Consider the following 12,954-nt stretch of genomic DNA (forward strand, 5'->3'; position numbering starts at 1 on the left):
GGAGGCCTAGATCAGGTCTAATCCGCCACCCATGGCCCCTGCTGAAGGGTGGCACAGGGGTCCCGGATGCATGAACGCATTGAAAGGGAGTCATGAGTATATTTATACGTGTGTCTCTGAAAACGGTCTCAAAAATAACTCTTGGCATCAAGTTATGTGATAAGGATACCACTCCAGATCCATCAGGAAGGCTTCGAAAAATCAACTGGAACAAGTGTTGTAGAGGATGTGGAGATACTGGAACCTCCACACGCTGCTGGAGGGACTGCAAAATGGTGCAGCCGCTGTGAAAAAGTCTGGTGGTTCCTCAAAAAAACCAAATGTAGAATTATCATACGATCCAGCAATTCCACTCCTAGGTATGTACCTAAAAGAACTGAAAAAAGGAGCTCAAACAGAAACTCAACGCTCTGTTCACAGCAGCACTACCATAAACGAGAGATGGAAACAACCCAAGTGCCCATCAGAGCATGAATGGAAAAGCCAGGTGTGCCATACCCACACCGCAGAGGAACATTTGGCAATAAAAAGGAAGGGAATTCTGACACAGGCAACCTGGATGGACTCTTGCTAAAACCGTCTTGCTAAGGGAAATAAACCAGACACAAAAGGAGTACTGTAGGAATGCACTCGTCTAAGGTAACTGCACATTCACAGAAACAGAAAAGAGAACAGCGGTTGCCAGTGACTGCGGGGAAGGGGAGTGGAGAGCTATCGAACAGGTATGAAGCTGCTGCTGGAGATGAAAAGGAACCCTGGAAATGGACAGTATGAAGGCTGCACAAGAGCGTGCATATATTTAATACAACTGAATGAAAGGTGAAATGATAAAATGATAGGTGTACTTTACAATTTTAAAAAATACAAAAATTGATGAATGCACAGTTTTGTACTTAATAAATACAGGGTGGAGCCTGGGATGCCACTGTCGAGGACAAGAGCAGCCATTCTGTTTGTGTCCATGTCTACAACCAAATTTTTTTTTAAAGATTTATTTATCTGATAGACACACAGCGAGAGAGGAAACACAAGAAGGGGAGCTGGAGAGGGCAGAGAGCCCGATGCGGGGCTCGATCCCAGGACCCTGGGATCATGACCTGAGCTAAAGGCAGAGGTTTGACGACTGAGCCACCCAGGTGCTCCTACAAGCAAATTTTTAGTAAGATCTAAAAAAAGCACATGCTGACAATGTCTGCGTGCCGGGGTGGCCGCAGACCCAGGAAATGGCAGAGCAACTCCACAGCTCAGAGCAGCGGCGAAGCGTGGCAGCGGTATCAGATGCCAATGTCCTCTCCTACCACTGCCGATGCGCTAAGTTACGCAGGACTAAGCTAACCACCAGGCCCAGTATGTACTGGAAATGCAGACGCTCCCTGACAGGGTGGCTGGGCGGGCTGGGTGAAGTGGCTGAGAGACACGGGCAGCCATTCCCATTCTTTCTAACCAGAAGTAGAGGAGCCACCGATGCCTCTCAGCATGACCAAACACTCATGTCCTCCTGGGGAGGGCACGGCTGAGGCCATTCATGAATGCCTTTTTTGTGATCCCCTTTAAGAAACAACAAGGTGAAGATGCCTGGGTGGCTCAGTCTGCTTTTGGCTCAGGTCATGATACCGGGGTCCTGGGATCAAGTTCCGCATCAGGCTCCCTGCTCAGCGGGAAGTCTGCTGCTTCCTCTGCCTGCCACTCCCGCTGCTTGTGCTCTCTCTGACAAATAAAATTTGAGAGAGAGAGAGAGAGAGAAAAGAAAGAAAGAAAGAAAGAAAAAAAGAAAAGAAAAGAAAAGAAGGAAGGAAGAAAGAAAGGAGGGAAGGAGGGAGGGAGGGAGGGAAAAAGAAAAAAGAAAAAGAAACAACAAGGTTTACTCATCCGCCAAGGAAACCCAAATAAGTTCTCCCCATGCCTCTTGGCCTCAGCCTTGGTGCTACAGCTCTGGCTCTGGTGAAGAAGCAAGCCCCACTCCTGGAGGTAACTTAGAGCTCCTGCAAACTGAAGTCAGACGCAGGTCTACTTTGATGTTTTTCTATGTACACTGGCTTTTCACCAGATGATTCATGAAGCAACTTCTGTATCTCTAGAGAACAAAAGAAAGCCCACTCTAGAGAGCCGCTGAGGGAAAGGCATCAATGCCAGCTATGGGCTTGAGGACTTGGGGAGCACTCCTTGTCACTAAGCTTGGGTCCCACAATCATCAGTGAAGAGGAAGCCCTTTGGGAATGACAAGGAAGCCCTGAAAAGTGCTTCTGCAGACTGGAGTCTATTTTCCACGAGAATACTTAACACTTGGAGACCCTCCTCAATGGGTGTGAAGGCCTCTCCTTGCATTAGAGATGCAGAGCAGGCTACACAGGGCCCCTGGCTGAGGACACGGGAGATGACACATCACACACTCAGCCGGAGTCTCGTGGGGTTCTGTGCTCCTCCATGTGAGTATGTCCTCTTCCAGCGATGGGAGCGGGGAGAGCTGGAAGGCCCCAGGCTCACAGCTTCAGGAGCCAGGGTGCACAGCATGTGCTGCTGAACTGATGTGATGTCAGAGTTAAACTATGTGCTGCTACAGCTAAGAAAAGTCCCAAAACCAACTTCTAAGTTGAATCACAGATCTTAATCAATAAACCTTTGTTTTGAGTGAAATAATATACTTAAAAAAAATTTTTTTAAGTAATTTCTATACCCAACATGGGGTTTGAACTCACGACTGCGAGATCAAGAGTCACATACTCTACCAACTAACCAGCTAGGAGCCCCAAAATTAAATATAAAGTAATTTAATCATACTATTTTGACTTGACTTTGTTCCAGGAAGCTCACATCATTTTTAGTTTAATTTGTCTTTTAATAATTCAGTGGGTTTTTAAAAAATATATTTTCACAAAGTTATAAAATATCACCACTATCTAATTTTTAGGACATTTCATCACCCCCAAAACAATCACCATTAGCAGTCACTTCCTGTCTCCTCTCCCCCTCAGTCTCTGGCACCCACTAACCTGCTTTCTGTCTTGTGCATTTGCCTATTCTAAACAATGTCTATAACTGGAATCCCATAATACATGGTTTTTGTGATTAACTTCTTTCACTTAGCACAGGTTTTCAAGGTTCATCCCCATTGTGGCCCGTATGAGTGCGCCATTCCTGTTTATGACTGAATAACAGTCAGCCTTTATTCATCCATTCATCAGCTGATGGACACTGGGATTACTTTGTTTGGCTGTTAGGACTACCATTACTATGAACATCTCTTCACAAGTTCCGTGTCTGAATGTATTTTTTCAATTCTCTTCGTACAGCTGCTATTCCCAGGAGTGGAATGGATGGGTGTAACTTTCTAAGAAGCTGTCAAATACCTATTTCCCAGGGTGGCGGTACTAGTTTACATTCCCGTCAGCCATTTAAGAGGGTTCTAATCTCTCCACATCTTCTTCATCAACACTTTTATTGCCTGTCCTTCTGATGACAGCCATCCTAGGGGAGTTCACATTTTTTGCATAAAATATTCAGAAACATAATTATTTGTAGACTGTTTTCCTAACCTACAAGGAAAATAATTTCCAATGCAATAAACTAAATTTTAGGTGCAGGGAAAGGGTTAAGAGCTGACCTCAGTGTCTCAGAGAGGTCAAAGAACCTCTTCCAGAACTCTTAAAAACACTAGTCCGGACACCCTCTCACTGCACTTGGGCAATCCTACAGGTCAGAAAGCAGATGCAACCTCACCGTGGACTACAGCATTTCAATCTCACATGTGAGACAATGACAAAACTGGAGGACACAGAGCACGAACGGCGGGGAGTCCTTGCTTCCAAAGAGCTGAGAGACCTTCACTCTCTCTTGGCGAGCTCCATCGATCCTCAGAAGGCAGCATCACTGGGGTGATGTGACACGCCCGGGTGGGTGGCCAAAGAACACCAGCCATCTTCCCCCAACCTTGAGCCCTACTTCCCTGGGGTGTATCGGGGCTCTAGAGAGGCCTTGGGCATTTGTGCTGCTTAGGACCACATGTCCTTCGGCCCTGCTCACCACCCCCTTACCTCTCGGAGGTTTCAAGGGACAGGCTGGCTTTCTCCTCCTTGTGGTCACTGCCACTGCCTGACCGGTGCAGGCTCCGGCGGGAGTGTTTGCGCCGAGGTTGCTCCCGCTCTGGTGTGTCATCCTGCTCCACAGTCTCACTTTCCACATAAGGGTACGCCACCAAGTTGATGTAACCATCACTGTCTCCCTCAAAACAGACAGACACCACGCCTGTTGAGAAAAAGGCAGCTAGTCAACAAATGTCTACACAGGCTGGGTCTATGCAGCACAGACTGCCTGGTACTTGCTGTCCCACAGCACATCACCTGCCCTGAACCAACTGAAGATCAATGTAGGAACAATGACCAACACACACCTTTCCAGAACACAGCTGACCACTCGTCCCAACTCAGAGGCTGCTACTTAGCCTTTGATCGTGGATAGATATGTATGTCTTTCCCGCACTCTTCTCTAGCCCTGGCACTTCCAGTGACTGACTTCTGTACCACTCGGAACTGTGTGCATTGGAGACACCCACACCTGACAGGACTTAACCTTCTCCTTATTTAACTACTCTGTGATCCTGCCATTTCCTATGTCAGTAACTTGATCTGTTTCCTTCAGTTCTGTGTTCCACCTAGAGAGACTTAAGACTTCTCCCTGCAAAACAGTCCCCAAAAGAAGTCTTCTGCCCACACTGAGCATCAGGCTCCTCTAACCTCACCAGGCAGAACTTCCGTCTCACAAAACCACTGGCACTCCTAAATTGAGACACCTTTCTGTTCACCCTGCTGTACTCAGGCAAAAGAGTTTACTGTGTCCATTTTTTATCAAACAGGCTGTTCATAGTTTCTTCTGTATCATTACCAAAAAAGAGGAGTTTTAAAAAAAAGAGAGAGAGAGAAAAAGAAAACGGAAAGAGAGAAAAGGAAAGAAGAGAAGAGAAAGAAAAGGAAAGAAAGAAAAGAAAGACAAAGAAATCAAGAAAAGAGCCCAGGAATACCTGGGTGGCTTAGTTGTCGTTTAAGCATCTGACCTCAGCTCAGATCATGATCTGGGTTTCCTGGGATCCCGCCTCTCACGTTGGGCTCCCTGCTCAACAGGGATTCTGCTTGTCCCTCCTTCCACTGCCCCTCCACCCAGCTTGTGCTCTTTCTCACATAAATAAAATCTTTAAAAAAAAAAAAAAAGGAAAAAAGTCCAGACTGCCCGTCATCTAACTTCCACACCCAACCTTCTGTCAGCTACATTTCTCCTTTCACACTTTGCGTACAGAGTTGGCTCTATGATCGCAGCATAAGTGAGAAGCATTTATAAATAAGTCAACATGCCAGACCAAGAATACCCTTCTCTTTGGCCCATATTCCTTCTCCAGGTAGGCACTGCCTCACTCCCCGAGCCCTTTTAGAAAAAATTCCTGAAACATTAAATTGATTTTTTCTTACATTCTTACTACACTGCCCAACGTATGCTGCACTTCAGTAGGCCTCACCCCTGCACCCTGGCTGCTTTACAGATGGCTGTCTCTCCTGCAGGTATTCACCTCTGTAAACTCCTCTCTGTCTTCATTCACTAGAACCTCAACTGTTCCGGCCTGAATGCCCTCTGGTCTTCAAGCTTCTCAGGTCTCCTGGGCTGCTCCTTATGCTCTGACCTAGAGGGTCCTCTAGGCCTGCCACACAGCTGTTGTGCTGACCAGTGTGAGGGTCGTTCCTTTTATCCTTCTATGGTCCTCTACTTCTCCCCACTCCTCGTTTACTCCTTACTTGAGTGGAAAACATCTTCAAGTAACTTTCTAAGGAAGGGTGGTCAGGTCAATTCTGAGTCCTTTGCAGGACTTTATTCTGCTCCAACACCTGACTGACTATAAAGACAAAATTCTATATAGTCTGTAAATAAAGACATTTATACTTCTTCCTTTCCAACTGGAATGCATTTTATTATTTCACTATCTGGCCTAACCACACTGGCCAGAACCTCCAGTGGAAAGCATGAATATCCTTGTCCCGTTCTTGATCTTAGGGGGCAAAGCAATGGTTTCATCATTACGATGCTGACTGGAGGTTTTTCATAGATGCTGTCAGTCAGGCTGAAGAATTGTCCTTCTATTCCTAGTTTGCTGCTGCTGTTCTATGAAGCAAGAACTGATGTTGGGGGGAAGCCTAGGTGGCTCAGTCAGTTAAGCATCTGCCTTTAGCTCAGGTCATGTTCATGGGGGTCCCAGGTTCCTAGGATCAAGCCCCATACGGAGCCCGCTTCTCTCTCTCCCTTTGCCCCTCTCCCAGCTCTTTCTCTCAAATAAATAAAAATCTTAAAGAAAAAAAAAAAAAGACTGGATGTCAGATACTATCAAATGCCTTTTCTGAATCTGCTAAGACATAGATGTATGGACAGTTTTTCTTTTTTTAGATTATTAATATGGAAATTCATTTAACCTCTGAATGTTAAACCTACCCTGTATTACTCAGATAAACCCTACCTGGTAATGATGTATTGTCCTTTTAACATGTTGTTGGACTCAATCAACTAAAATTTTATTCAAATTTTTTTACATCTAGATTCATGAGGTCCATTTATGTTCTTACAGTGGCCTTGCAGAATGACTATTCTCTTTAATTTAACATATTCTTTAATTTTGGGGGAAGAGTTTCTGTAGAACTACTCTAAGTATTTCTTTCTTAAATATTTGGCAGAGTTCATCAGCGAAGCTGTGTGGGCCTGGAGTTTTAGAATGCAACCTCAATTTACTTGATAGTGCTATTCAGAGTCTCCATTTTTTTGTGAGAATTTTCATAGTTTGTATCATTCAAGAAACTGTCTCTTTCATCTATGTTGTAGAAGTTACTGGGATAAAGTTTTTCATAATATTCTTTTACCCTTAAACATCAGTAGACTCTAGTGACAACCTATCTATCATTTCTGATATTAGACGTTCATGTATTCTCTTCCTGATCAGTCTAGCTAGAGATGTTCTAAAAAAAAAAACAGGCTTTGGTCTTTGCTTTTTATTGATTTTCTTAATTTCTGCTCACTTTCTTACTGAATTGTCTTTTTTATACAGATCTGCATTAATTTAGATATATAAATTCTGGAAACTAATTTTTGGTCAGTCATATTTGTTGTAAATATCCTTATCCATTTTCTTTGAAGTCGTATTTTGATAAACGTAAGCTTTAAATTTTTATATGTCAAATATATCATTATCTCCTTTGATTAGCTCTTTTATTTTTGTCTTGCAGGCTCATCTGAAGCTACACTAGAAATCTGTCCTGCTGAGGCACATACTTTTGAGTTCCCTGACAGACCACTGGCAGGCACAAGAGCACCACACCTACTACTGGAAGAAACGGCTGTGCTGTACATAGGCCAGGAATAAGCTCTACCAAGAGTAGATGAGACCTGGCAATTAAAAGACCCATGTAATCGACCATTAGATTAAGGAAAAAATATTTTTGATTCTGAATTTTTTAAATATCATTACTCCCACCTAGGTAGAATGCAGAATGAAAATGAAAATCAATGGTCTTAGAATTCATCTGATGTAAGCCCTTTCTTGTCATTTGTAAGACTAATTTCAACAGACACTAAAGATCACATCTAATGAAGGTTTTATTTTTTATAATATATTCTTAAAATCTATAGGAAAAAAATATGTAACATAAGTTTATCATTTTATCCATTTTTAAATGTACAGTTAGTGGCATTAAGCACATTCACAATGCTGTATATGATTTTCTTTCTTTCTTTTTTTTTTTAATTTATTTGACAGACAGAGATCACAAGTAGGCAAAGATGCAGGTGGAGGGGGGGGGAAGCAGGCTCCCTGCTGAGCAGAGAGCCTGATGTGGGGCTCAATCCCAGGACCCTGGGATCATGATCTGAGCTGAAGGCAGAGGCTTTAACCCACTGAGCCACCCAGGCGCCCATGTATATATTTCATTATCTACTTCCAGAACTTTCTCATCACCTTAAAGAAAAAGTCTATACCTATTACATAATAACCCCCTTTCTCCCTCGCCTGAACCTCAAGTAACCTCTAACTTACTCTGTTTCTACAAATAGGCCTACTGCAGACATTTCATAGAAATGGAATCCTATCATTCTCGTCCTCTTGTGCCTGGCTTATTTCACTTAGCATAATGTGTCCAAGATTCACCCATGCTGTAGCCTATATCAGAACTTCATTTCTTTTTATGGCTGAATACTATTCCATTGTGAATATATATCAAATTTGTTTATCCATTCATCTGTGGTGGACACTTGAGTTGTTCCCACTTTGGGCTATTGTGAATAAGGCTTCTGTGAATATTAGCTTATAAGCATCTGTTTGAGTCCCTGTTTTCAATTCTTTTTTTTTTTTTTTTAAGATTTTATTTATTTATTTTGAGAGAGAGAGAGAGAGAAAGTTTTTTTGTTTTTGTTTTAAAGATCCTGTTTATATTCTTTTGGGTACACAGCTAGGAGTGCAATTGCTGGATCATATGGTAATCCTGTTTAATTTTTTTTTTTTAAGATTATTTATTTATTTATTTATTTGGCAGAGAGAGAGAGAGAGAGAGATTAGGGGAGAGAGAGGCAGGCGGGCAGAGGGAGAGGGAAGAAGCAGGCTCCCCACTGAGTACAGAGCTTGAGGCAGGGCTTGATCACAGGACCCTGGGATCAGGACCTGAGTCGAAGGCAAAGCCTTAACAGACTGAGCCATCCAGGAGCCCCACTGTTCAACTTTCTGAGGAACCACCAACCTGTTTTCTGTAGTGGCTGCACCATTTGACATTCTTACTGGCAGTGTTATTTCTCCACATCCTTGCCAACATGTACTTTCCTTTTTTTTGTTGTTATAGCCATTCTAGTGGGTATGAACGGTATCTGACTATGGTGTTGATTTGCATTTTCCTAACGACTAATGATTTGTTTCACGTACCTATTAGACATTTGCATATCTTTTCTGGAGAAATGTTTATTCAAGTCCTTTGACCATTTTTTAACTGGGTGTTTCTTAACTCTTAACGAAGAGTGGAACTAGTTCTTAAAACACCCAAGCTTTTTTTTTTTTTCTTTTTAACCTCAAAACTTTTACTTATGCTTAGAATGTTTCTTTCTATTGCCCTTTGCCCACAGCTGCTCCTCACACTTTAGTCCTTCAAGCCTTCCCGGACATTTCTTTCCTGATCATCCTATCTCAAGTGTTCTGTTCTGGAAGCCTTATTATTTCTGATTATAGAACCATACTTAGTTTCTTCACAGCACTTATCAAAATCTAGAAATTGTTTTGTCTATATGTTTATTTACTCTTTCTCACATTAGCATGTAAGCTCCCTGTAGGTATGGTATTTTCTCTTTTACATTAATGAGCACAGGGTCTGGCATCTAGTAGATGCTTAATAAATATAAAAGATTAATGAATGAGGGAATATTTTGCATAAGGAAACAGAAGCCTAGAACCTCACGTTTAGTACCATATGCTACACCACCTGATGACCGCAGCTGGTCATACTAAGTAAAAATCCCTCTCCAAACTTATTGCCAAAACACAGAAAATCACTGGCATTTTTCCTTAGCTTGATTGAGTTTTAAAAATACCTGTGTTCCTGGCAATAAAGAGATACGTGTGTATGTGTGGGTTAGTAGTTATATAGACCTGTATAAATTTTCTAGACCTGTCTGCTAAAAGGGCCTAAAAACAATGATACTCCAGTAGCAATCAGTCCATCTAGTGTCAAGGTCTTGGTTTTTCTAAATACCATTTCTACAATAAAAGGAAGCAAAGCTCCCTGGAGAAATGGCTGGTTCCTGAATCAGGGCAGAAAAAATAAAAGATGGGCCTGGAGCACCCTGTGGTAACTGAAAGCAAAGAAGTAGTAAAAAATGATGGGGTATATGTCCCAAGTGCACAAGAGCCAAGGTAAAGGAGGCCCAGTGGCCACATCTAGAATATAAGAAGTAAAACATCTGTAAGCACATACTGATAGATAAATGGGTGAGGAGGGACAATTCTTCCTTATGGAATTGTAATTCCTTTTAATTAAAGATAAAGAAGGAATGGTGGAAACAGAAGTCACCATTAGGCACACAACACAGTAGTAACTGTTATAGGCAAGGACCACTGATCAATTCTAAAATTAATGGACTAAAGTACTATAAGAAACGGGATATTTAGGGACACCTGGGTGGCTCAGTCGGTTAAGTGTCTCATTCTTGATTTTGCCTCAGGTCATGATCTCAGAATGGTGAGATGGAACCCCATGTTGGGCTCCACGCTCAGCCTGAGACTCTCTCTCTCTCTCCCTCTGCGCCTCCCCGCCCCCACCCACTTTCTTTAAAATAAATAAATAAATCTTGGAAGGAAGGGAGGCAGCGGGGGGAGGGGGGCCAAGAAGGCTGGGGAGGGGCAGGGAAATACTTACAAAGTCTCAAAGTATCTCCCCATAGGATACTCATTAATTACAACTGGGAAGATAGTAACTTTAAAGTGGAGAAGCCTGGCAGACACCACCTTAACCAAGTGATTGAAATTATATCACTAATAACAATGTAGTATCTTCGGACGGGAAGAACTGAGAGGACACAAGATCATTTCTGTTGCCCAAGATAAATAACCTCAGTCTAATCATGGGAAAATATAAGGCAAATTCAAATTTAGGGACATTTCAAAAAACCACTGCTAGTATTCTTCAAAAGTGTCAAAGTCACGAAAGACAAAAACTGGGATACGCTCTCAGGACGGAGGAGACTGAGGAGGAATAAATGCAACATGAAGTGAAAACATGAACCAAAAGAAGAACATAAAGGGGAAAACTACCAAATCTGAATAAAGTAAAGAGATTAGTTATTTTTATTATATCAGGGTTCATTTTCTGGTTTTGATTATTATAAACTGTACTACAATTAGTTATTTAAGGAATTTTTTTAAAAGATTTTATTTATTTGAAACAGAGAGAGTACAAGTGGGGAGGCAGGTCAGAGGGAGAGGGAGAAGCAGACTCCCCACTGAGCAGAGAGCCTGATGGGAGCTCTATCCCTGGACCCTGAGATCATGACCTAAGCCAAAGGCAGATGCTTAACTGACTGAGCCATCCAGGCACCTCAAGAAATTTTTATTTTTTTTAAAGATTTTATTCATTTATTTGACAGAAATTACAAGTAGGCAGAGAGGTAGGCAGAGAGAGGAGGAAGCAGGCTCCCCGCTGAGCAGAGCGCCTGATGCGGGGCTCGATCCCAGGACCCTGAGATCATGACTGAGCCGAAGGCAGAGGCTTTAACCCACTGAGCCACCCAGGCGCCCAAGAAATTTTTTTAATAGGATTTTATTGATGCTTGATGACTAGCTTAAGTCAAGACTTGGATTTTAGTATAAGCTACTTTATCGACAATACGCACAATCTTAAGAACAGCAAATGTTCTTAAAATCTAAAATTAGTTCCTGAATTGACTTAAGGAGCTCGGAGACAATATTAAAAGGGGCCAGATTTTCACAGGCCCTCATCTATCTCTGCACACTGGCTGGCACTGTCAACAAGTAGCCTCCCATCTGCTGGAGCACAGACCACAGCACGTCTGCCACAGGGAGTTCAGTCCCAATAAGTCAGGAGCTCTTTCCAAGAGTAGAGTTCATAGTGTCGAACACAGTGGCTTCCTCTCTACTGCTTCCCTGTTTTAAGACTTACTTATCTGAGAGAGCACGGTGTGTGCATGAGCAGGGGGAGGGGCAGAGGGAGAGAGAAAGAGAGAATCTCAGGCAGACTCCTTGCAAGGCATGGATCCCCAATGTGGGGCTCAACCCCACAACCCTGAGATCATGACCTGAACTGAAGCCAAGAGTCGGATGCTTAAACAACTGAGCCACCCAGGCGCCCCTCCTGCTTCCCTCTTTTAACTGAAAAATAGCTATTACCTATAAAGGTATCTACAACGGTTAAATATACAGCATTATACTTTTAACCAAACAGAGAAAAGAAAAAATGTGCAATGTTCCTTTCTCCTCTGATGGAAGACATCGTCTGGCCACTGAACTTCATTTGAATCTCTGGCACCTTCTTCCACGTTAGCCTAAAATGCAACTGATATTCTTAACAGGGGGCTGTTTTCATTCGGCTTGCCAAATCACTTAAGAAGGCTTTCTGACACACTGTTGACTGCTGAATGTATGAGAACAGCAGACATGACCCTGTAGTCCTGTCCCAGAGTAGCTGGGGCAGCAAAAGAGGGAGGGGAGGTGGGGTCTATGTGAATCATGATCTTTCAGTGCCCTTGTCTTTCAATGCCCCATAATCCTTTCCAAGCACTGAATTTAAGTCCCAGGCATTGGTTAATAAAGCAGTAGGCTCATCAGCTTGGATTATGGTAATTACATCCAAGTCCGACCATTAACTGCAGCTTTCAATTCATATAGACATTTTAAAATATTTTGGTGGGACTCGAGGTTGAAGAGATGGGTCAGACTTCCTGCACATGGTCCACAACCAGGCCAAGAAAGATGCATTACTTTATAATAGGGCTTTACCTGATACACTGGCATCACAGGAACATTAGAGGAAGCTGGGTAGATGGGAACTCTAATTTTTTTTAACTTTTCTATAATTCTAAATGTATTTCAAAATAAAAAACAAAAGCCCTGTGGTATTGGGTTTTCATATATATGAAATGGACCAATAACAGTTTCCATTTTCTTTGCATAAATTGGGCTTCGTTTGACTTAATAAGAAAGGATCAAATTTTGGTTTAACTGTGTATTTGAGAACATATACTTTTTTTTTTTAAGTGAAAATGCAGCCTGGGGGCACCTGGGTGGCTCAGTGGGTTGGGGCCTCTGCCTTCAGCTCAGGTCATGATCCCAGGGTCCTAGGACTGAGCCCCACAACCGGCTCTCTGCTCCGCAGGAAGCCTGCTTCCCCTCTCTCTGTCTGCCTGCCTCTCTACCTACTTGTGATCTCTGTCAAATAAATA

General features: G+C 42.7%; 1 protein-coding gene and 1 pseudogene across 6 annotated transcripts in view; both read right to left on the bottom strand.

The window, feature by feature from the left end:
- The window catches only part of IP6K1 (inositol hexakisphosphate kinase 1), a 64,749-nt gene that overhangs the window by 6,303 nt on the left and 45,492 nt on the right, over window positions 1-12,954 (bottom strand). For all 6 annotated transcript variants that reach the window (XM_059389756.1, XM_059389751.1, XM_059389754.1 and 3 more), the window contains one exon: window positions 4,032-4,242. Coding sequence is in view for 5 of the 6 variants with exons in the window: in XM_059389751.1 (XP_059245734.1) it covers window positions 4,032-4,242 (211 nt within the window). In the remaining variant the exon portion in view is untranslated. The remainder of the gene's footprint in view (window positions 1-4,031; window positions 4,243-12,954) is intronic.
- Window positions 11,393-12,490, bottom strand: LOC132012507 (aminoacyl tRNA synthase complex-interacting multifunctional protein 2-like; annotated as a pseudogene).

This window comes from Mustela nigripes, chromosome 2, assembly GCF_022355385.1.
Source record: "Mustela nigripes isolate SB6536 chromosome 2, MUSNIG.SB6536, whole genome shotgun sequence".
NCBI lineage: Eukaryota > Metazoa > Chordata > Mammalia > Carnivora > Mustelidae > Mustela > Mustela nigripes.